Raw genomic sequence first — 23,523 nt, 5'->3', positions numbered from 1 at the left:
TAATGATTAAGGATATTTCTTTAGTTGAAGCCTGTCTCAAATAGCCCCATAGGGTGGGGCTATTTGAGACAGTCTTAGTTACGAAGAAAGTGAAGAAAATCGGTCACGCTAGAAATAATTTTTTAAATGCCATGCGATTCGAAATTACATTTTGATCATTATGGCAAAAATTATTTTTGCAAAGACAGCTATATTTCCTTTATATTCAATCTTTTCCTTTTTCGTAGGATGCTTCATTTCGGTAGGTTATAGAATTGCATCACTATATGCTAAGGCTGTCATAATATGATGTGACCCTAAACTTTCAAATTTGCAGAATGATCATCAAGGACTATTTTAAAGTCAACAACAGTAAAATTTTGAAAGAAAGTTTTTGTATATGGCCCTGGTGGCGTGAAAACAGACATACTGAAAGTCGGTGGGGCTATTTGAGACAGGCTCGCTACCTAATGAAGCACACCGTAATGAATCAAACGAGCTAAAAGGTTTCCCAAAACATTTAAGTGAATGGTCTGCATGATTCCTTGTTCCATTGCACATCTTCATGCGAAGAAATAACAGAAAAATGTTAAGCGGTTTTGATTTTATGACGATTTCCTCGATCGCTGCATGCTGTATCAATCGGCCGGTTACCCTACCACATCAAGCCTACTTGCATAGGCTCACCTAACAGTACGTTCATGTGTTAAGTAATCTTCAATGGTGTTTTTTTGGTCAACCAAGGTAGACATGTGTTGATTGTCGACTAAGTCAGTGACTGATGAAGCACATTTTAAGCACATATTCATCAGAATAACTAGTTTGGTCACCAGCTAAAGGGTCGTCATGTTACACTACGAACATGTAAATATTGCTTGCTGCTAAATACCATGAACCCACTGCACGTTTATGACCACGACCGATTCATCGGTGTTGCTCATGTCGAACGTTCGATGCACTTCAAGTAGATGGTGGTAAGTCTTTTCGGGTGCAATCGCATCACCATTATCAGTAGCTATTTGGCATATCGGTTGAGGTTTGACCAAGTGGGCATCATCGGGATTCTGAGACAATGGGTTACGCAATCGGCAGTAACGTTAACAATGTATAACATTTTCATGAAAAATATGCTTAGCCTATAAGTAAAACGGTAGTAACGATAGATGCAGTGCCGAAGCTGTTAAAATTTCAACTATATTAAGCGGCAGGTAGGGGTCCTTTTCGAGCAACTTATATTGTGCGTTTTTCTGTATTTCGTATTTTACACCAAATTTCTTTCAAAACTTTTCGAAATTTTCAAAAAAGTTATTCAGGTCATTCATTGTTTAAATCCACATCAGCCTAAGCAAAAATGACGAAAAAATATCGAACGGTTTTCATTTTACAGGGATTTTTCTAAACCACTACCTTACTGTCTCAAATAGCCCCACTGTCTCAAATAGCCCCACTTTACGGTACCAATCTCTGCGTCTCGTAACGGCGCACACGCTCGTTCTTTCCGTGACGCGCTAGCTCCACCAGGGGCAAAACGGCGAGGGGGTCGTTCTCCCCCCCCCCCCCCACCCCTCCGCCGGCGCGTATGTAGAAAACCAATAAGTCCGGCGAGGGTTAAAGGTAGTGTGCCAGCTTTCTTGGACCGTATGGAGTTAATGGCCCAGATAAGGAGAACCGGATTTTTAGAACTTATCCATACCTTCAAAACTCATGGAAACGTCTTAAATTCTTCAAATTTTGAGTACCCCAGTGCGAAATTCGCCCCGACGGGTTGTCGGTCGTACCCCAACCACATTTCACACCACTATGAACAATAAATGCACACACTGAAATCGCTATTACCGATATGCTCATCCAATCAGGTTTCGATAAACCCGTTCATCATCATCTCCTGCAGTTTCGAACACGCCTGTTAGGTGGCTTCTGATGCTCGTCGAGGTCGGAATTTCCAAATACGCGTGGTGCGTCGGGCCGCGCGCTCTGACTTCGGCCAAGAAAAATGCGTCAGCTGATCATTGTCATTTCTGCCACTTGCGTGTGGTGAAATGGGGTCATAACTTATAAGACGGCTTTTTCATATCAATTATTTTACATAAAATCATATTTCAAACCATAAATAATGTTCGACAGCCAAATAAAAGAAACAATACAATACGGGCTTACAGCTTAAGGCTCGACATTGTGTTGTCTACGATTAGACAGCTGATAACTAATCCCCGTACGTCGTATGGTCGTAACACTATAATGACCTTTGCTTATTGTCACAAGTGCGCCGCATTCGCGATTGTTGCCCGACGCCTGTTTGCAGGTGAGCCCACTACAGTTGTTATACATATCTAAAAACCGAAAAACTTTTAGGCGAAAAAGGCACTATTCCAGGCCCATTTTTGATTTTTTTGCGATATTAGGTAAAAACAGAAGCTTCTTATCCTAGGAAAAATAAAATGGGAAATCTTTCAAAGGTGGCACACTACCTTTAAACTGGAATAGCAGTTTCGTAGCTTGAGCTAAGACTAGCACAAATCAGGAGCTATTACGGCCCAACGATCACCCTAGACGAAGATATTCAATTTCTCGTTCCGTAAATAGTGCCTTTGCAGAGGAATGCAGCCACGTCATCGTCAGCCAATCAGCATGCTGCTCACAGCGAATGCAGCATGCGTAGGTAGGTTTGAACAGGAATTACGCAATATGATTGGTCAACTCGTAAAAAAGCTTCGCGTCAAATAATATTTTATATAGAGTATAGTTCATGTTATACTTAAATATAGAAAATAATTTTATTCATAAAAAGGTGTTAATTAATTTTCTGGTCATTTTAAGCAAAATATCATAAATCCATTGCAAAAAACTAATTTGAGGAAAGTAAACTATTCCATTTAAATAATGCTGCCTTTTTACAAAAAGCACAGCCCGCGTTGCACCGTAAGCCGATAAGAGTCACGGAAGATACACCCAGAGTGTATCTTCCATTCATCCCCCATTCACATATATCCGCAATCACACTGATCTATGTTGCATTACACCCTCGCCCGTACTGACGTTTTTACAGCTGCTAACGTACTCGTATGTATGTACGGGGAATCGAGGTCGATCGAGTCCCGTTCCCAGCCGTTACGCCCCTGATTAGCTGGACCTCCGGAAAAAGGAACGTATTGCACGCGAAACTGATGGTACCTATTTCAACATCTTATGTCTTCGTGTACCGTCCAATGTTAATGATCCAAATGCAGGGAAATCAGAAACCGCTAGAACTCTTAAGTGAGCTTATAGATATAGATAGTGTTCCTATTTTCGAGTTCTGACTTCATATTCGCATCTGTTCTATGCAAACACGATGCATTCATGCATTTGGGATAGGTCGTCACAAAGAGACGGTTGACTAGCTTACATTCACACTAAAAAGCTTAAATTTACATTGTCTAAAAAGACTAGCTTACATTACATTCAGGAGGGGCGAGTCTACTATTGGTTGTAATAAGTGTTGAGTGTAAATTATTGCGCACTTTTCGGACATCTTTGGACAAATGGCTGGCTTGGACATTTTGGGCGGACAGTCGACGAAATAATTGGACACTGGGCAGACATTGGACATGCATTTTCTGAAACTGGCACCACTAATTGATACCTCGTACGAAACTCGTTTCAGTCGTTAGTGACTGGGCGTGGTTGGCACGGAACTAGGAAACAATTGCCGTCACGTGTGAAAACCCGTACGAAAATATGTGCCGCTTCTACAGCTGAAGAATGGCTGGGTCAGTGCATTTGAGATTGGCCTCGTCAATGGTTCCATCACGAGACGGACTTTTCTGTTTACCGTGACGGTACAGCTCATTCAATGGTTTTTCCAGATATAGGGAAAGGAACATGACTTTCGATTGTGACTAAGATAAAAGTTCATTTCCACTTCACTCATTTCCACATAAAAACACAATTCATCATCCATGACATAATATATTATTAATAAAGAGCACAAACACAGTCGACTGTTCAAAACAAAAAAGTCCCTACCGCCTGCCCTTGCCCCGCCCGCGTCCTCCGCCTTTGCTGCCGCCCCTTCTCGGCGCACCGCCCCCTCTGCCGCCACCGCCGCCGCGCGACTTTCCCCCGCGGTTCTTGCCGACGCCGACGGTGCTCCGCTTCCTCCGCCGTTCCAGCTGGTCACGCTGCTTGAGAATCTGGTCCTTGGAGCGCATCTCGGGCCGTTTGGAGTGCGGCCCGCCTGCGCCCAGGGCCGGGCCAGACTGATTCTTTCGGTGTCGGATGACTGCGGAGATTGAAATCATACGGTCACAAACGGCACTTGTATGAAACATACAAAGGTTTCACCAATCGTGTGCATTTGAAATGGACGCCATTTAATTGCGTCCCAGAAAAGCTATTTCTGGCACCTAAAAGCTGACTCGCCCCAAAATTGGTCCTCAGCACCTATTTGGTGGATACCAGCACCAATCATGGAAAATGACCTTCATTAGCTGTTTCTGGCACCTATTCATCGGTACGCCTTACTCTTTTTTCTGAATCTGGCACCTAAATGCTGAGCGTAGCACCAATCTAGTAGAAAAATGAACTACTGGCTGGTAGAATCATGTTGTTCTGGTATAATGACCCCTGGAGTCTAGCCTAAAGGTTGCCAGTGCAGCTACACTCTAAGACAGCCCCGTAGTGATCTCAGCATTGTATATGACGTTTAAGTAAGCAAATAATATTGATTTGTTTGAAAAAACAATGTCATTTAAATATTTAAAAGTATTTATTTGTAATGCTTAAAGGGAAACATTTTTGTGAGTAATTGTCTCGATTTTGACCATTAAAACGGGTATTGTACTTTTTGACGTCATCAAATAGCTCCAAAAAAGAAATGTAATGTTTTCATTCCGTTCAAAGCCGCTGAAGAAACGCGGGATCTTGCGTGGGACATTGTCCGTTGTTTGCCGCGCAGAGTTGTGCGGTGGTTGTGCCTTTTTCATCCGTTTCTTACTTATGTCATATGTGTGCATGAAGCTTTGATTTTGTTTTTGGTTATTGTATGGCCGGTCAGTCAAACGCCCCTGTAGAAACCGGATGCTGCGTTTGATCGAGATGGAGTCAGACGATGATTGCAGAAAGCTAATAATATTGAAAAGAGGGCCGGTTGCGTGGCATGTCTGTTCAGAGTTGACATTTTGCTTTACTCCAGTTTATGACCTGAGAGCCTGGCTGGAAGTGACGGATCCAAACTTTTCACGTTAAAATGGCTGAGGGTGCAATAATCTCTAGTCTCTTCTCTACATAGCGGGCTGGTATAGGAGCGTCTTGCTATGCTGCACCATAGCTGGCTAGTGATTCTCTTTTGGCTAGAAATGGCATTAATCATTATCTCCACTGGCGAAAATGGCACTTGACATCACCGAATGCAACGTTCATGTTGTTAGGATACATAAAATCAGGAAGATTACGCGAATTAGGTAGGCAAACGTGGAATAAAATAGGTGCTGGATGTTTTGGTTTTGGTGCTGAATCAGCAAACAGCAAATACGGAGTTCAACTAGACGATCTGGCAACTTTAGGCTGTGTGCAAGCAATTAGGTGCCAGATTCAGATATTAGGGTCGAATAAGCATTTTGGGGCTGATCAGCAATTAGGTGCCAGAAACAGCTTTTTAGGGACCAGAAACAAATATTCCCCATTTGAAATTATCACAGATAAACAAAAACGATTCTAACCAAACTCATCAATACGACTAAAGAACCGTCAAACGTAAGTTATCACATTTTCTACAGTTCCCAAGTCGACCGGTAAAAATGACACCCACCTTTGACGCCGCGGCCCCCGCGCCGAGCCGGCGCCGCGTCCTCTTCGTCCTCCTCCCGGGCGTCCACCTGCGTCTTCCGCTTCCACTCATCATACTTGCCCGCCTTCTGGAAGGTGGCCGGGATCCAGACGCCCGACTCCGTGCGAATCTTTTTGTTCTTTCCGTCCTGAGGAAAAACATACAGCGACATCTATCAGTGAACAGAAGTAGCGTTCGAGTGTAAAAATGACGTAAATGCCATACTGCCCGTCGTTACTTTCGCAGATGATTAAGCGGGCTGATTGGGAAAGCGAATGATAAGCAGTTATATTGGAAGCTCACCAATGCGTTTTAAAAACAGCTTAACGCATTTATCGATAGTTTACCGTCAACTAAAGCCGAGCCACTCACGTTAGACTGCCCGACGTATTTCTTTTTCTTGGGGTCCCAGCGTTTCGTTTGTGATTTGAGTTTGTGTCGCGTGTCGTCATCCATCGTGAGATCGAGTACCGCTTCGTTGGCATCGCGTTCGAAGGCGCTCGTCACCGAATACCTGAAAGAGAGGAAGATTATCAGTCACCCGAATTAATATCAACGATATCATATCAACGATATCAAAACACTTCACTTGTCCCCTTATCAGCAAAAACAAGATGATTGCCAAATAACTAAAAGTAACGAAGTAAATCACCGTGCCCATCACCGCCAAGTTCATTGATACCAAGCTGCAGCACATACCCGGCTTCTGTGTGATGATCCTTGGCCTGATAGGGGATATAGTTTTCCTCATCTTTGCCGGTTTGCACCATCTTGCGGCGTTTATTGCGATCTCGTTGTCGGTGGTCGAACTTGCGCTCCTGAACCACGCGGCTGAATGTGTCGCTGATGTCCTGCTCCGAGGACGCTGCTAGTGCCACCCGCTCAGGTTCGGCCGCTGCGGGGGCGAGGAGAGACGGCACTTAACGTTAAATGGGGCTGGGATAATCAAATGAGTACTGGAATACATTCGACCAGTGACAAAGATGCTTGCTAGAGTTTAGAGAGAGAGAAAAAATATGCTACAGGGTTTGGCTAAAAATATGCTCATAGTATGACCGATGTATGACTAGTATAGCTACTAGCTAGTATGACATCGATCACGACCCATGCATACAAGGTCAAGGGAATGCAAGCGTTACACGCCAAAACGACTAAACTGTCCAGAACACGGCTCTTGCATGTACTTACACTTCTCTTCAGCGGTTTCGTCGCCATCTCCTTCTTCCTCTAGTTCTTCGGCCTTCCGTTTGGCGGCAGCACGCTCAATGACATGCTCGTCTTTATTTCGCTTCTGCTTCATCACCTTGGCACCGTTCTGATGTGTGGTGACGCCGATTTCGAAGATCGTCTGTAATCATAACGTGAATGAGACGCCCTAACCGGAGACCAAAAGATTAAATCTGCAGTTCAGAAGTACCTACATGAAGGCGGTGCACAATTCAGGTAATAAAAAAGGTGTTCTCTGAACATAAACTTGCTAACAGGCATAAGCAGTTTCACACATGTCAACTGTGCATTGTAGTCACCAGTATAACGGCTTTTGGGGCGATTAACGGAGCGAGCGAGAGGGTGGGCCTTGCACGTGCGAAATTGCGAGGGGGTACCTCCAATTGACTTGTGCACGGCGCCCCACTAGCCGGTCTCTAGCGTTATGCCAAATTTGAGCACTATCGGCTCAGCCGTTCTCGAGATCTGGAAGCGGCACCCTGCACGTGCGCACGTGCAAAATGGGTGCCAACTGACTTGTGCACGGCACCCTACCAATTGCTCCGTAACCGTGTACTAAATTTGAGCGCAATCGGTCCAGCCGTTCTCGAGATCTGGAATCGACCCCTGCACGTGCGCACGTGCAGCAGCACCCCCACTCAAGCACATGGATATGCATTGCCTAGTGGGTGCCTACATACATGCTAACTTTCAGCGCAATCGGCCCAGTAGTTACCGAGGTACCTAACGGGTGGTCAGTATGAAACTGGACAAAATTTGATTAAGCATAGCGTCTCCAATTATGGACAGATTTTAATTATTTTTGGTAGGTGAATACTTCCAGTTATTTTGTATTAGCAGCTCAGATTTCAACTTTCTGCTATTAACTAGTAGGAAACATTGCGCCGATAAGTCAGCAAGCGTTCCGGGACCTGTTCGCGCAAGTTTGTGAGAATAACCCATATTACAAAAATGCTTCCATTATGCGTCACATTACGCCATAGGGTGTCACCAGATCTTAAGAATATGTGATCATCGATAACTCCTGAGGACTTGCAGATGTTTTGCATGGTGGGAACGGCAAGATTACCAAGAAAATGCTGATTCAGCTCCTGAAGAAACAAACCGGCGCCGTCACCGAACAGTTGGGGCTCTCCTAGTGATCTCTGGAAAGAAATTTTGGGATCTTCAAAACATATGACTAATTAATATGTCAACAAGCAGGAATCAAGTACAGAAATAGGATAAAGGTGACGGAGACACAATTTCGTACACAGAAAACCCGCCTGCGCCGTCTGTCACAGGGTCCAATGCAGAGTAGCAAAAACATGGAGGTGCATATGGATGATGAATCTTATTTCACCTACAGTGGCAGCCAAATGCCTTCCATTGCCGAATTTTACACCTCATCTGGTGGAGACACTATTCCACATGCGGATCTCACCTCCTTTTTCGACCTGAGAGCAAGTTATCCACCCGAGATGCCCGTCTGGCTTGCCACGAGCCCAAGGGGATCAAGCGTCCAGTTACTTGCCGAGCACAGACAATGTAACGGGCAAACTGTGCTATGAAAAGTGTTTGAATGGCGCGTTGTTACCACTATTGAGTCTCAGAACATAGAACATGATGCTCTGTTAGGTTCTGACCTTGCAACAGCCACAGTACGCGCGCTAGACCACGAAACTTCTTGAGGAGGCTGGGGTGCCCGAAATAGCACATGACATGAACCTGCCATGTACCCCTCAGATTTAGCCCATTGAGGATCTGTGGGGGCTCATCAAACAGAAAGTGTATAAGGGAAGGTGGCAGGTCAGCTGAGACGCACAACTGAAGCGGAGAATCCAGCAGGCCATCCGTCAAATCGACCCGGAGGTGCCGCGAAAGACAAAAGCGGGGCTGCCAGCGCGCGTGCGCTTGGCGGCTGACAGAGGTCCAGTGTCGCAGATCCATTAGGGCGAGCGTGATCACAACAAAATAATGGCACAGTAACGCGATTTCCGTTGCTTTCGCTTGAAAACTTTTGACACAGTAACAATTCAAACTTTGTCCAGTTTCATACTGACCACCCGTTATTGCAACTATTACAAAAGTGACACCTCTTCGTTTTGCACGTGGCACGTGCATAAGAGGTCACCCACATGCATCGGGAATAGTCCAATACTTGGTAGAAGGAATGAAGCTACCCTACAAAAATTACCGCATGTAAATCGGTCAAGTGGTTGCTGAGATATAAGCGTCGCAGAATCGTGACCACGGCTGGCCGGCCGGCCGCTCATACTCAGAAATTTCCGTTATTCTAGGTAAGACTCCGCTCGCTTCGCTCGCTCCGTAATCATGCATCGGTGTCGAAATGGGTGCTATCACGCAACTTCACACCTTCCTTGGCGATTTGTTCTAAAATTTCCATTACTTATCAGAAAGGCAACTCGACCTCATCTTACATTTGTTGAATTAGAAAAAAATCAACGTCCCATCGAGAACTCACGAAACTTCCCTAGTTCAGCTTTATGACAGTAAGATGTTCAAACTCTAATTGAAAAGTTAGACTTCGAAGTAGCCCAGTGACTAACCCGTGATGACTTGTAGCTTCTGACGGCGTCGAGCAGCTGTGCTCGTGTATCGTCCGCCGCCGTCGCCCCGGCCGTCCGCAGGAGGGGGTGCACGCCGAGCGAGCGCGAGCTCTCCTCCTTGAGCCGCTTCACGCTGGCCAGAGAGGCGGCCGGCCGAGAGCGCAGGTACTGCTTGAACGCATTCCGGCTGCTCTGGAGCGCCGAACGCTGGAAGAGAGGTGGCTGATAATAGGCTGTCCACTGTTTTTCATTATAAATCGTAGACCTGTGTACGTACAGGTATACAGAAGTTTACGCATAAATAAGTGCTATTATGGCGAACAATGCTATCGGGAGCACCAAAGAACGCTAAAGTCGTTACAATTATAATATATTACGTATCAAAGAGCACCAACAGAAAATGCATGGTAAAAGGGATGTTTGGCCAAGCTGGCTATCGAAACACACAACACCATCAGTTTTGGGTCAGCGTGAAAGGTAACAACGGTACATACTAGAACACGAGGTCACTTTTAAAGAGCCTAAGTAAGCACACGGTTACTTTTTATCAAATTCATGCTAATGCGCTTTTACAAACTACTTTAAAATCTTCAAGCATAAGTATCTCCGACAATGAGTAAGATACGAGATGCTCTTTGAATTGAGACTTAATATAAAAACACAAAAGGGCAGGAACTATTTCTTAGATTCTTATCTGAACAGCATGGCGAAAAACACTTTGAAGTCCCCTACACCTTTTCACTTTGTCGGTATTTGCGCACCCTTCATGATGCAATGCAACAGGGTCGTGAGTTAGAGCAGAATGTCGCCATATCTAACCCACCTCGATCTGTATCAAACGGGATATCCCACTCATTTCCAGGTTTACCTGACGAAGCAACATCATCTATGCAGTCAGAGAAAATGAAAAGCATGCCAAAAATGAGGGATTAGCCTAATCCAATAACAAAGAACTTTAAGCGAATGCTCTAGTTATTATCAGCCCCCAAAGCCTTATATGGTGATAATCTAAGGATCGAATACAGGGTCATCAAGCCAGAAAAACCAACACCATCAAAACAGCATGCAAAGGGAAACAAAATAAAACGAAAACCTTTCCAGATAACTTACCGTCGACGACTCAGCCCAACCACCAACATGCACTCAATAAATTCAAAAGCGGCATTAAGTAAGCGTGCCAGGCGTTTCCTTCCCTTAAAACAAAGGACGGCGGTAAAAAGCGGATAGCCGAACAACACCATTCTATAAAGCCACCAGTCACCACCCAAAGCATATTTCATACGATGGCACCACGCGTGTAACACCAGCCTGCAGCAGCCGCTAGTTTTATTCACTTAATTTCACAAAGCGAACCGCCCATTGTTAGTTGCATTACTAGTGAACAGCGTCTATACACGTTGTGCACGCCATACTAGTGAACAGCGTCTATACACGTTGTGCACTCCATACTAGTGAACAGCGCCCGGCACACCTGACAAGGCAAGCCAAACCAAAGGTCTTCCAACGCTCCAGCTTTTTATGAGCAATAACCGTATTTTTAATAATGCTTCAATGAGAAATAGCTACTCTACTCTGCTGAGACCAATTATTTGGTTATGAAATAAACAGCATTGATAGAAGTGTCCAAATGAGTCGTCACTTTTAGCAAGACTTGAGGTAAGCAGTAACCACCGCTCAATGGTTAGTTTTTCAGCTGACAAAAGTGTACTTATTGGAATAGAAGCCAGCACGAGAAACGTAATCCCGATGGAGCCCTGATGCCACATGCTCTTCAGTCCACCACCAATAAGTGCACTGCATACAGGGATAAAAGCACAACCGTCCCACGCGCCCCGCCCGAGGCAGGGCGGTTACTCACCAGGTCGCTGGAGCTGCTGTGCCACAGCTGCATCTGCTCCGAGTCGACGTCGACCAGCTCCTGGGGCACCGTGCCCACGTACCCGTGCCAGTCGACGTCCTGGGAGGCGGGTGGTACGCGTCAGTGACTGAGTGACTTGGTGCGATCTTATTCGAACGCGAATTAACCGCGATAAAGCAAATGCTTTAAAAACAAGATGCTCAAAAACGACATAAATAAAAGCTCGAAAGTAATGGGAATGACAACAAATGTTTACATATCTCCAATGAGATACTATTCATTCAATGCAGCAATTATCTGGCCGAACGGTATTCCCGATCCACCCACCTCGTCCAGACTGGTGTTGGGTGTGAACGTGAGCTTGGAGCCCAGAAACAGGTACAGATCCAGCAGGTACGGCATCTCGTTATGGATCAGGATCGAGTAGGCGGTGCCCTGGCGACCGGCACGCGCCACACGGCCTGAAAACATGCAGCAGGTTGGTCACAGTGTGCTGGAAACAGTAATTTGTTACTAGCATACTGCTATCCCCGCCATATAAATAGAAAAGTGATAAGACAGTGGAAACAAAGCAACCAAGAATGAAATCCTTACCAGCCCCCAGCCCTTCATCCCAACCGGCCACCGTACCAGCGACGGATAGTACACGTGATACAGCATGATGGAACAACCCTCCACTGGGACTGAACGTCACGTTGCACTCACCGACTCTGTGCACGAACAGTTTGGGTTTGGCCGGGAAGTTGTAGTTGATAACATTGTCCAAGTGGGGGATGTCGATACCGCGCGCCGCCACGTCCGTCACCACCAGCACGTCCACCTGAGGGGGATACAGGTAGACTCAGTCTGGGCCGGGCCGGGACGGGGCTCGTTATGGTTATCCAGATAAAGCATGCTGCGTTTGTTCTTCATGATGATAGAAATAAGTTTGTCTTTGCCTGACATGTTTAACATCATCGATCGGTCAGCTACACCAAAACAGAGGGCAATAAAATGTGTGTTGATTAATTCTTTATCCGATTTATCTGTTCTGATTCCGATTTATCTGTCAAAACCTTAGCAGCCTACAGTATAATTCCTAGGAATTATTCACCTACCCTCTTGTGTCGAAACTTGTCTGTGTTGATTTTCCGCGCGGCCGGGTCCAGGTCCGAGTACAGGAACGTCGCGCTGATGCCCGCCTTCTCCAGAAGCTGAGGAGATGGTATCAACCAAGGGGTGATGTTAGACGGGTCGACAATCACACGAATAACATATCTAACAAACATACAAATTACAGCACAATGAACGAGCCAGCAGCATCATTACACCAGCCTCATTAACTTTGCCCTGTTCTCTTCCCTCCACGACCACTCCGACCCACCCAGCGGCGGCCTCTACCACCCGATCACCGCTCGCTCACCAGCCGGATGTACTCGACGTGATGTTTGGTGGCGGCGAACACGACAGTCTGCTGTCCGGCGGGCACCACGTGCTGCAGCAGGTGCAGCAGCACCAGACTGCGCTCGTCCTCCCGGCAGCGCAGGTAGGCCAGCCGCAGCTGCTCAGACAGCTTCGACTCCACGTCCAGTCTGACGGACAGGGGGGCAGGCTGTCAGATATAGTCCAGTCTGACGGGCAGGGACATCGGTGGTCAGATATAGTCCAGTCTGACGGTGGCCGTCACAATATATGGTCCAGCCTGACGAGCAGCAATAGCGGTGGCCAGGCGAAAGTGTTTAGCCCGAACCATAAGTGAGCAGAACTTTAGACGTACTAGCTGAAAAGAGATCAGACTAAAAGAAGAAGAAGAAGTGATGCTGTTAACAAAGCCAAAGAATCAGTCGTTTGCGCTTTCTTCCGGTGAAAACATCGGGAAAAAACTGTAGAAAAGGGGAACTAATACAGCTAATAATTAACATGATTCAGTCGAAGCGTGGCCGGTCCAGTGACCACCCCAGACTACCCCGCACCATCATTGATCCTACTCGCCTCACCTGACTAGGACCGGGTCGGTGAGACCGGCGCGGGCGAACTCGACCAGCAGGCCGGGCAGGGTGGCAGAGAACAGCAGCGTCTGTCGGGTGTCGGGCAGGCGGGCCAGGATCTCGCGCAGCTGCTCGGCGAACCCCATCTCGAACAGCCGGTCGGCCTCGTCGAACACGACGTACTCGATCGAGTCCAGGCGCAGCTCCATCTCCACGCAGACGTGCACGAACCTGGAGGCGGATAGGGGCGAACGGTTAGATGCCGGGGCGCAGATGACAAGAAGGCAGATGAGGGTTGCAAAACCGAAGAAGTATTGCATACATCAGCGGCAACAGTCGAAGCAGCCGTGTGTTTGTGCCTTGACTATATTGCCGGTAAATGCGCCTTTCTCAATTTGATTGACCAAACATGCTGAAGAGCCATGCTCGAAGCAGGATCTCTTGTATCGTTACTTGCGAGCACGCGTCCATTATCCCGTATTACAGCTGCAGTTATTGGCGAGACGTTTCGCAAGTGCATTTGGCCAGCGATCATTCCAGCACCCTCACATTTCCCTCCCCACCATCTGACCTGCCGGGCGTGGCGATGATGATGTCCGGCTTCTCGTGCAGTGCCGAGAACTGTCCCTCCATCGAGTCACCTCCGAGCACAGCGGCCGCGCGCAGGTTCGAAAACCGGCCCAGCTCCTTGGTAAAGCGCAGCGTCTATAACGCGGGAAATACGTAAGCTACAAATTGAATTTGAAAAATACTATCGCAAATCAGTTAACCACGGCAATTGATAAAGTTATACCTATTGGTGAATATGAAACATGAAAAACGACGCTATGTTGGTGTTTCATGGTGAAAAAATAATAATTAAAAAGACTACAATCATTCATCTCATTCATCGTTTAGAACTTCATTTCCCGCAGTTTTGACGCTGTCAAATTGATACGTGATCGAGATCAGCCGTAGACGATGTTGCGTCAACTAATTTCACTCCTCGAATCCATGATACCCATTCCCAAAAAACACCAGTCACCACCGTCCGTCCCCGTATCTGACCTGCAGCGCCAGCTCCCGGGTGGGCGACAGGATGAGCGCGCGAGCGCCAGCCTGCGCCGAGGCCACCTGCAGCCGCTCCAGCATTGGCAGCAGGAAGCAGGCCGTCTTGCCGCTGCCAGTGCGGGCCATGGCCACCACATCCTTGCCCTCGAGGATCACAGGGATGCACTGGCGACAAAAACCCGAACACATGTTAGTGGCAGGTTCAATTTTTCCGAAGAAAGAGAACTTGTTCACGGTAAGTAGCTTTCAAAATACCAGATGAACATTCATCACGTCGCTTAAAGAGACGTCTTTGGCCGTCTTTCTCATTTGGCACACGACAAGACACGAGGGATGACGTGGACAAGAACTAAGAAGTGAGAGCTGTAGAATGCAAGCACGTGACTGCTTTGCATAAAAGATGATGGGAGGCTTACAATGCGTGCACTTTCTCTTGTCCAGCTCAAAAGCCATCAAAATGACTCACGTTGAGGAGTCTTACAAACTCGATAAGAACACGACTGAGCTGGTGAGCATTAGCCATATGATTACATTCAAACATGGCAGAATAGGATGGAAAAGCACACAACGCTCAAAAAGACACTGCTTGGAAGGGGGAAACATGTTATCTGAAACATGAACCCTAAAACCGACAGGCTGTATACATCACATACCTTTCTCTGAATGGGCGTTGGCACTTTGTATCCGCGCTTGGTAATGCCCTTGAAGACGCTGTTACTGAAGCCCATGGACTGGAATCCACCGGACTTCTTTTTATTTCTATTCTGCTCGGCCACCAGCCGACGAGTGTCCGGCTCTTCGGCATCCGACACGAAACCGTCCGGCTGCTCATCGTCAAAGCCAAATGACTTGTCATCCTTCTTTTTCCCTTTAGGCTTCATCTCGTCACTCTAAATCTGCAACATTCGGTGAAAGTTGTTAGGTACCTTAATGAAAAAGTGGGTGTTGTAATTTCTATACCTTACATACTGAGATGCGTGTCGGGGCAACTTTCGATATTTTTTGTCGGGCATATTTTCGTCCAGTTTTTTGGTCCGACTCTTTCTCTCCCATTATTTTTTTGTACTTATAAATTTTAAATCATTTTTTACGTCCTTTACGTTCATGTATTATTCCGTTCATGCATTGTTCATCTGGCTTTTTTCATCTCCACATTATTCATAGGGATGTTTTTGTATGTGCATTTTTTGACTTGTTACATTTATTCGTCTCCGCATTTATAATTCCTCTATGCTTCTTACGTCTCCTCGACACGGACAGCTTTTTCGGCAATAAGGTCACCTAATGTATCTAAACTAATATGTCATAGCCCAGCCTTCTGCGATAGGTAGGTGTTATTAAGCAGACATAGTCAGGTGAGGTTCCGCAAGGCTAAGCTAAGTACGACCGGCACCATCTGGGGCTACTTTGATACCTGAGTTCACTTTGATAGCAGCTCTCCTCTCAGTGAGTATAATAATGTCCTTGCTTGAAGACTATCTGATGGCAAGACCACAGGCAAGGCCAAGAAAAGGGGACCAAAAGTGTCACCTGGTGCTGCAGTAAAGGTCACAGACCTGATTGTATTCTCAAACTCAGGAGTAACCAGAGAAGCCACAATTAGACCCAAGAAGTGATTATTTTGTGGCAGTGAGTTCAGTAAAGACTCAGAAGATGATCTGTACACATGATCACACAGATGATCAAGGTGAACTGGGAGGAATGTGAGCGCTGCAACAGATGGTACCATCGCCTCTGTGTGGCCTGTGGGTAGAAAGCCTACGTGGAAGAAGTTTGTGATTGCCAGAGGGGCACAAGAGAGTTCATGAGAAGGGTACATAAAGGATACACAGCATGAGATGCCTCCTTCAGTGCCTTGAGTTCAATTTGTATTGTAAAGGCTAGATAAGTAACTGTTGTTTTGCACTATTCCAGTAATAATGCAGCTAACTCACCTGGTGCTGCAGGGCTTTCAGAAATATGTCATTTTTGTTATTTTATAAAAAAGCTCAAAAGTTATCAAAGATCCCCAAAAAATGATGATTCATTGGCCATGTTTCCATAGGCACTTGAGATCTGGATAGCCAACCAAAGTTCAACCATATAATTTTCCCCAGCTCCTTGTTTCAAGCTATAAGTTCAGACTTCAGACCCATCAGCTTTATATGATACCTAATCCCTTATTTTCATTTACATCTAGCAGCCAACTTCACTGGATTGGCTAATCCACTTAAAAATCTAAAAAAGAAAGTGCCAGCCAAAACAAACCATTGATAAAAAGGGCAGCTTAAGCCATTACAAAAGTTGCCTTGGATCTCAGGTCTTAAATCCCAGTTGCCAGCTATCAATTGGCAAAACTGATAGCTTTTTGGCCAAAATATGAATAATCATGGCAATTTCAAGGCCAAATTTCACATCCATTGAATAGGCACGAGCCCATTAGGAATACCTGTGAAGAGTGTTTAGCTTTCATTCTTAAGCCTCATCCTTTCTTGGCTAGGTGCAGAAACATCTCAAAAAGTTGTTGAGATGTTTTAACAATGTTTTAGAGACAAAAAAAAAACATCAAATTAGCCCTAGATGTCAGCAAAACTAGGTTGGGTCAGGAGGTCAGATACAGTTAAGTTTGGTGATTCCACCTCAATGGATTACCTATATTTGCTGCACTAGAATCAGCATCACTTTATGTTCAGAACAATAAAAATAGCCAAGAATATAACTTATCTTTAAAAGCCAATTCGACCTCAGCTTCAGTTTTACCAATTCAATGGTTATATTAATGAATGCAAGAAGCAACACAAAGAAAAAAGACAAATATATCCCCACAGGCATGACTTTCCAAAATTTATTGGTAAGGCTCTAGCTGTTAACTTTAGAATACCAAATCTATTCTAACCATTGCAGCTCCATAGGGCTTCATGCAAAAAATATGAAATTACTTTTAAGTTGTAGGACTCAGGCCCTACCAAGCCTTTGCAAAACCACACATGCATATTCCACAAATCAAAAATTAATCAAAGAATAAGAATGCAAAGAAATCAAAATGTTTGGTTAATACTAAGCGGACAAAATAATATCAGATTGAAATAATGCTGTACCAAGAAAATGGAATAACTGGAAAACAAAATATTAATGTAAAATATTCCAAGAAAAAATAATGAAGGAGCAAAAAAAAAATCAGACGTGCAGAAGAAAAATACGAAAAAAATACAAAAAAAAACATGAGGCCATAAAAATGCCGGACAAAAATATCCCAACCAAAAATAAGTCATAGTGATGGTACCTCCTACCTACCTACCACACAGAGATTTAGATGAGATGGAGATTGAGATGGCCTATCTGTGAATTGCCTAATAAAATCAGACTAGCCTAAGCGAGTTCATCAATTAAAAGATTGCAAAAACGCAACTGATTGAGTAATACCCACCAAAGCCAGCCAAAAGCAAATGCCAACTTATTTGTATATGAAATTTTAGATAAAATTCACGGCATATATAGAACTTGCTTGATAAAAATTTTACAATCAACATCGGGTGAGGGTCACCCGCCACACCGAAATCAACGCGAACTACCAACACGATCAACAGTCAACACGTGCTACACAGAACTGCATTCAAAATCGACAGTCTGAGGGCGAAGGAAACTTGTTGCCTAGCAACTAGCTGAAATATACGCACTTTACGCCAATCAGGCAGCAGATCGTCGAAACATCTACACTTTTTTGTTGAAATCATGTAATGATTGAACACATTTGGCTCGTGCTTTTTGAAACTTTTGCGCATTTTTGATGCTAGCTCAGAAGCATTTTATATTATTATCTCTTGGCTTTTGGTTCTAAAAAATATTTTCAGGGAATTTTCTCCTTTTTCTTATTTTTTCATCTTGATTTATGTCAGAAATTGAAATATTGTGAAACAGGAGTGAAACATATTCCAAAAAAATTAATAGATATAGCTCTTGATTGAGTTTTCTACAAGGTCGCAAAGGTTACGCACTTGTGCGCCACTTTTATTTTTTGTTGACGTTCTCCTCGCCGGTCTTCCCTTTTACGTGAAGCCCGGGTGTTGTTGGGCGTTGTGAGAAATTTGACGTGCAGAAAGGTGAGCATTTTGCATTATTCAAGTAAAGGTAACTAGTCAGATATCGACCCTGCAATTGGTTAAACACTAAGCTTATTGGCGTCATTCGCTGCAACCGGGAACCGGATGGAACGTCTTCGTTACTGTGCTGAAATCTACCACATTTCTTTTCCACATTTCTTACCACTTTCTTTTCTTTCTTATTGCATTTCTTCTGAAACGTTCATAAGCACATTCCATATTAAATCTGAAACTCACTTACCTAGTTACGAATAACAGATTTTGGATAGGACAGAGCCAGAGGCCTTTGGTCTTCTGAACCCTTTCTAGTCTTGTTCCTTGTGCGTCTGACTATTTGTCCGCAACTTGAACTGCGTGAGGGATGTCATGTGCGAGGTGTGCCCAGTGGGCATCTCTGGTCAGTTCCTGTATAAACTGTCTTCTGCAGCCCTACTTACATTTTTCATTTCTTTTTTAGTTCGGTCTAAACCTTTTGAATGGAAGGATTCTCAAGGACATTGCCCCGCTAAGCAGAGCTTGTTGCATTGGCCCTGTGGCTTGTCCTCTACCTTCCAATGGGGCAATTCCTTGTCTATGGCAGAATTTGCTGCATTGGCCCTGCTCGCAAAATTTAGAGTCCTAAGTTAAATGTAGGTACTCACAAAGCCATGCACAGCTGGTCCCCTCACTAATTTGATTGGCTACAGTCTGCCATGAAGTGCAACCATACCTATCAGGAGTCTCATAAAAATGAGCACCTGTCACGCTTGGAACTTAGACTTTAAATTCATAGTAGTTTTCAGACCGGTTTCGGTGTATTACCACCAACAGTGTCCTGATTTTCGTGAATTTGGGTGGAAACCCACACCCGAACAGATTCTCTTTGTGATGTCCCGGAAAGCCAAACGACGTCCCTGACAGATAAAAGTCAACAGGTATATCGAACACCAAAAGCAAACTAACAAAAAGAAATATCACCTCTGTGGCCTAAAAACACGGCTATGCAAAATGACAATAAATATATCTCAAGGCCTCACAAACCCACTCTTATACTCAACTCCCCTTTCCTACACCGCTGGCCAACTGCCGCAACAGTAAACAACGCGGTTTTATTCATATACCCTGGTTTTATTTTCGTTTTCTGTGCGTCAGATATGTATAGGTTTTTTCCTTTATCATGTGAAGGTAATAGCTGCCATATGAAGGAGAAAATATGTCGGAATAGAGGGATCTGAGGACGTCGTTTTCCACTTTTCAGTTTTAGTAACTGTCCAGTGTAAAGAAAAAAAATTAATCATGCGAATATATTACTTCGACATTTATCTATAAGCCCACAACATACCTATTGTATCAAATCACTGCAACATATTTAATTATTTTTTCCCCTCAGAAGGTCACAGTAACGGGGAAGCGCTGCCCCTTGAACCTACCCTTCAAAAGTAGTTAATTTTGCATATGTTGATAGTGGTTAGGGAAAAACTTTGTGTTTATTCATTTGAATTAAAATAAAGTTACCGAATTTCAACAGTTTTAATTAAAGTATGTCGTCCTTGGCTTAAAAATACACGCAATGTTGAGGACGTAGATTGACCTTGTCATTCCCATTAAATCGACGTCGGTACAAAACTGAAAAGTGCACAATGATTTCACATTTATTCCAGCCAAGAAAAATTCAGCGTCTACCTTGGAGTTTTCTTAATTGAATTTCATAACAGGAAGCTATGGAAATTAATTATCCTAACTGTTTTCCATCTCTTTGTTTGGACGTCTGTTTTTTACGTCACTCCTCTTTCTCGATATAATATCGCTCTTGTGACGTCACTATTTAGTGATAGCCGCTGGCTCTTGGGCTTATTTTTGCTGAAGCATATTTGTTATTGACTGTTGTGTACGATCATGGACAAGAACTAAACATCTTCAAAGTGTTGTTATGGTGTTTGTCTTACCTGGTTGACTTACCTGGTTGGGTTCCTTTTGCGTCCGGGGAGGAAAATGGTGGAGAAAGTGAGAGAGGAAGGTACAAGGAACCCTGCATTTAAGAGACGCGCCAGTCAGTAGGAAGTTTGTGCTGTAGATTATACATGTACAAACTGACTGGAGAAGTGAGTCTCCTTCACAGATTTACAGGAAGTAATTACTTAATGGCTAATGCACAAAAGTTCAGCATGGAGAAATGTTTGGAACTGTCCTAGTTCTTAGTGTAGGTAGAGCTTTCACATTGGGTAAGAGTACAACGCATCATTGATATCGCGATCTAACATAGATTTAAACGTGTTGACATCGTGAGCACACACAGTTTGAGCGGGGAGGGCATTCCATACAGAAATACATCTTTGAGAGAACGAGCGCTTCCTAATGTCAGTGTTTATGGCAGAGGGAAATATTTTGTGGCAATGGCCTCGTGTACGATTCTGAGGCGGCTGTGGAAATAAATCAGCCGGAGATATACAAGATTTTCCGTTAAAGATTTTCCAGTACTGTAGAAGATCTGCACGCAGTAGCCTTCCTTGGACGGAATAGAGACGTAGGGATCGTAGACGTTCACCATAGCTCATGGTCTCCAAGCCACAAATACGCTTAGTCCATCGGCGCTGCACTCTTTCTAATAGCCTCAAATCCTGAATAAAACCAGAGTTCCAGACAGGAGAGGCATATTCAAGCACTGGTCGTATGTGAGTGGTGAGCAGGAACACCATGAACTTTGGAGATCGACACACAGTGGATTTAAGGAAGCTATAGGCCAAAGCGCCAGCTTTATGAGTAGCCATACGGATATGGTCGTGGAATTTCAAACCAGAATCAACCAGTACACCAAGGTCGGAGGCAGAGTGGACATGAGGAATAGGTTTGCCATCTAGGGTATATGTTGGGCGGACTACATTAGTAAAGGACCTCGAGAAACGGAGGATTGAGCACTTCTTTACATTCATAAACAAGCCCCAAGAAGCAGCAGTAGAGTGAAGTCTCCTTCACAGTAGAAGATAGACGTAGGTCTGCACGCAGTAGCATTCATCTGCTCCAAGTACGCACCATCGATTCCCAAGGAGAACTTTTCGGCAGCTGCTTGTGGTGAATGATTGAAATTTATATTGTACTAGGGGTAAACTGGCATTACTTTGTGTCTATATATGATCAGTTGAGGTGCCTTGAGGTGCTATTAGTCAAAATTGCTAGTGAAAATAGCTAATTTTAAGAGATTTAAGGGATCTTCAGTGGCTGAGGCTCCGCACCGATATCGACGTCCTTTTGAAATACTGACGTCCTTGCGGCTTCAATCACACTCTCCGAAAAATCAATTTCAGGACACTGACCACCAATCACCATCATCAGTGAATGACTATAAATAAATACATAAAAATACAGCAAAGTTATTCAGTCGTTCAGATCGTAATATTACCAACTGAATAACTGTGATGTATTTGTATGTTTTTTTTTTCATTCACTGATAATGGTGTTAATACACCGAAACCAGTCTGAAAACTACTATGAATTCAATTCAGTGCCTGATCCTTGACATTATAACCAGGGACGCTGGTCCTCTACAGACTGACCTGTGGGACCGGGGGGCTCTACAAGGGCTGCCAACGAGCCACTCACCGCTGTTGTCGCTCTGTTGTCGCTCACCCTGTCTGACACTCTGTTGTCCGTCTCCCGCAGCCCCAGTGATACCACAATGGCCGCCAAGGAGCCTCTGCGTGTGTGCGTCACCGGCGCCGCCGGCCAGATCGGGTACTCGCTGCTTTTCCAGCTGGCCGAGGGCAACGTGTTCGGGCGCGACCAGCCGCTGATCCTGCAGCTGCTCGACATCACGCCGTGCCTGCCGGCGCTGAACGGCGTGGTCATGGAGCTGCAGGACTGCGCGCTGCCGCTCATCCGCGACGTCATCGGCACCGCCGATCCGCTGGTCGCCTTCAAGGACATCGACGCCGCCTTCCTGGTGGGCGCCATGCCGCGCCGCGAGGGCATGGAGCGCAAGGACCTGCTGGCCGCCAACGTGAAGATCTTCAAGGAGCAGGGCGACGCGCTGGACAAGGTGGCCAAGAAGACGGTCAAGGTGCTGGTGGTGGGCAACCCGGCCAACACGAACGCGCTCATCTGCTCCAAGTATGCGCCGTCAATCCCCAAGGAGAACTTTTCGGCCATGACGCGGCTGGACCAGAACCGCGCGCAGGCGCAGGTGGCTGCCAAGCTGGGCGTGCCGAACGGCTCCGTCCGCGGCTGCATCATCTGGGGCAACCACTCGTCGACGCAGTTCCCGGACGTGTCGCACGCCGAGGCTGAGGTGGACGGCCGCTGGGTGCCCGTGCCGGAGGCCGTCAACGACCAGCAGTTCCTGCGCGGGGAGTTCATCACCACCGTGCAGAAGCGTGGCGCCGCCATTATTGCCGCCCGCAAACTCTCGTCGGCCATGTCGGCGGCCAAGGCGGCCTGCGACCACATGCACGACTGGTTCGCCGGCACGCCGGCCGGCCGCTTCGTCAGCATGGCCGTCTTCTCGGACGGCTCGTACAAGACGCCCGAGAGCATCATGTACTCGTTCCCCGTCACCATCGAGAACGGACAGTGGAAGATCGTCCAGGGCCTCGCCATCGACGACTTTGCCCGGGAGAAGATGGACGCCACGGGTAAGGAGCTGTGTGAGGAGCGCGAGGAGGCGATCGCCGCGTGCGCCTGAAGGTCCGGCCGGGTCCTCAGCGGTCTGTAGCCTCTGCCGGGGGCCCGGCTGCGGCGGCCCGCGCCGGCGCCGGCAGAGTGTGTGCTGTAGCGCGTCTCCCGTGTCGGTGAGAGTAGAGCGTGTGCGGCGCGCTGGCTGGCGGCGGCGAACGAGGCTGGCAGTACGCGTCTGGCAGTGCCCGTCACCCCTACCATCGAATCACACCCGCACTGCCAGTCAGGGATGATTTGGAATTATGTTGATGCACACAGAGGTCTTTTTAGAAAAGTGATATTGTGATGTTGATTGCTTTGGAAATTTCTTTTACCACTTGTTAGCCCCCGATGGACCAGAAATACACGGAGGGAAATAGTC

General features: G+C 45.8%; 2 protein-coding genes across 7 annotated transcripts; one reads left to right on the top strand and one right to left on the bottom strand.

Moving 5' to 3' along the window:
* Positions 1 to 3,911: 3,911 nt before the first annotated feature.
* On the bottom strand, positions 3,912 to 18,180 carry LOC122387579 (ATP-dependent RNA helicase DDX54-like). 5 transcript variants are annotated; one of them, XM_043377916.1, is made up of 16 exons: positions 18,093 to 18,180; positions 15,090 to 15,332; positions 14,434 to 14,601; positions 13,958 to 14,091; positions 13,396 to 13,617; positions 12,822 to 12,990; positions 12,517 to 12,612; positions 12,125 to 12,239; positions 11,747 to 11,880; positions 11,420 to 11,518; positions 9,562 to 9,768; positions 6,974 to 7,133; positions 6,485 to 6,680; positions 6,158 to 6,299; positions 5,768 to 5,933; positions 3,912 to 4,240 (listed from the first exon to the last, which is right to left on the bottom strand). In XM_043377916.1, exons 2-16 carry the CDS (start codon positions 15,315 to 15,317, stop codon positions 3,981 to 3,983), a joined length of 2,496 nt encoding a protein of 831 aa, XP_043233851.1. In that variant the 5' UTR covers positions 15,318 to 15,332; positions 18,093 to 18,180; the 3' UTR covers positions 3,912 to 3,980. The 5 variants fall into 5 exon arrangements, with proteins under 5 accessions (XP_043233851.1, XP_043233848.1, XP_043233847.1 ...); XM_043377913.1 differs by lacking the exon at positions 18,093 to 18,180 and adding an exon at positions 17,843 to 18,043; XM_043377912.1 differs by lacking the exon at positions 18,093 to 18,180 and adding an exon at positions 17,969 to 17,995.
* On the top strand, positions 18,112 to 23,523 carry LOC122387580 (malate dehydrogenase, cytoplasmic-like). Of its 2 annotated transcripts, none has more exons than XM_043377918.1 (2): positions 18,112 to 18,515; positions 22,152 to 23,523. In XM_043377918.1, exon 2 carries the CDS (start codon positions 22,168 to 22,170, stop codon positions 23,167 to 23,169), a length of 1,002 nt encoding a protein of 333 aa, XP_043233853.1. In that variant the 5' UTR covers positions 18,112 to 18,515; positions 22,152 to 22,167; the 3' UTR covers positions 23,170 to 23,523. The 2 variants fall into 2 exon arrangements, with proteins under 2 accessions (XP_043233853.1, XP_043233854.1); XM_043377919.1 differs by having other exon boundaries at positions 18,395 to 18,543.

This window comes from Amphibalanus amphitrite, unplaced genomic scaffold (genome assembly GCF_019059575.1).
Source record: "Amphibalanus amphitrite isolate SeventyFive unplaced genomic scaffold, NRLGWU_Aamphi_draft 000290F_arrow, whole genome shotgun sequence".
Classification (NCBI taxonomy): Eukaryota; Metazoa; Arthropoda; class Thecostraca; order Balanomorpha; family Balanidae; genus Amphibalanus; species Amphibalanus amphitrite.
Note: the sequence above shows the minus strand (reverse complement) of the source record. Positions and strands in the feature narration are given on the sequence as shown.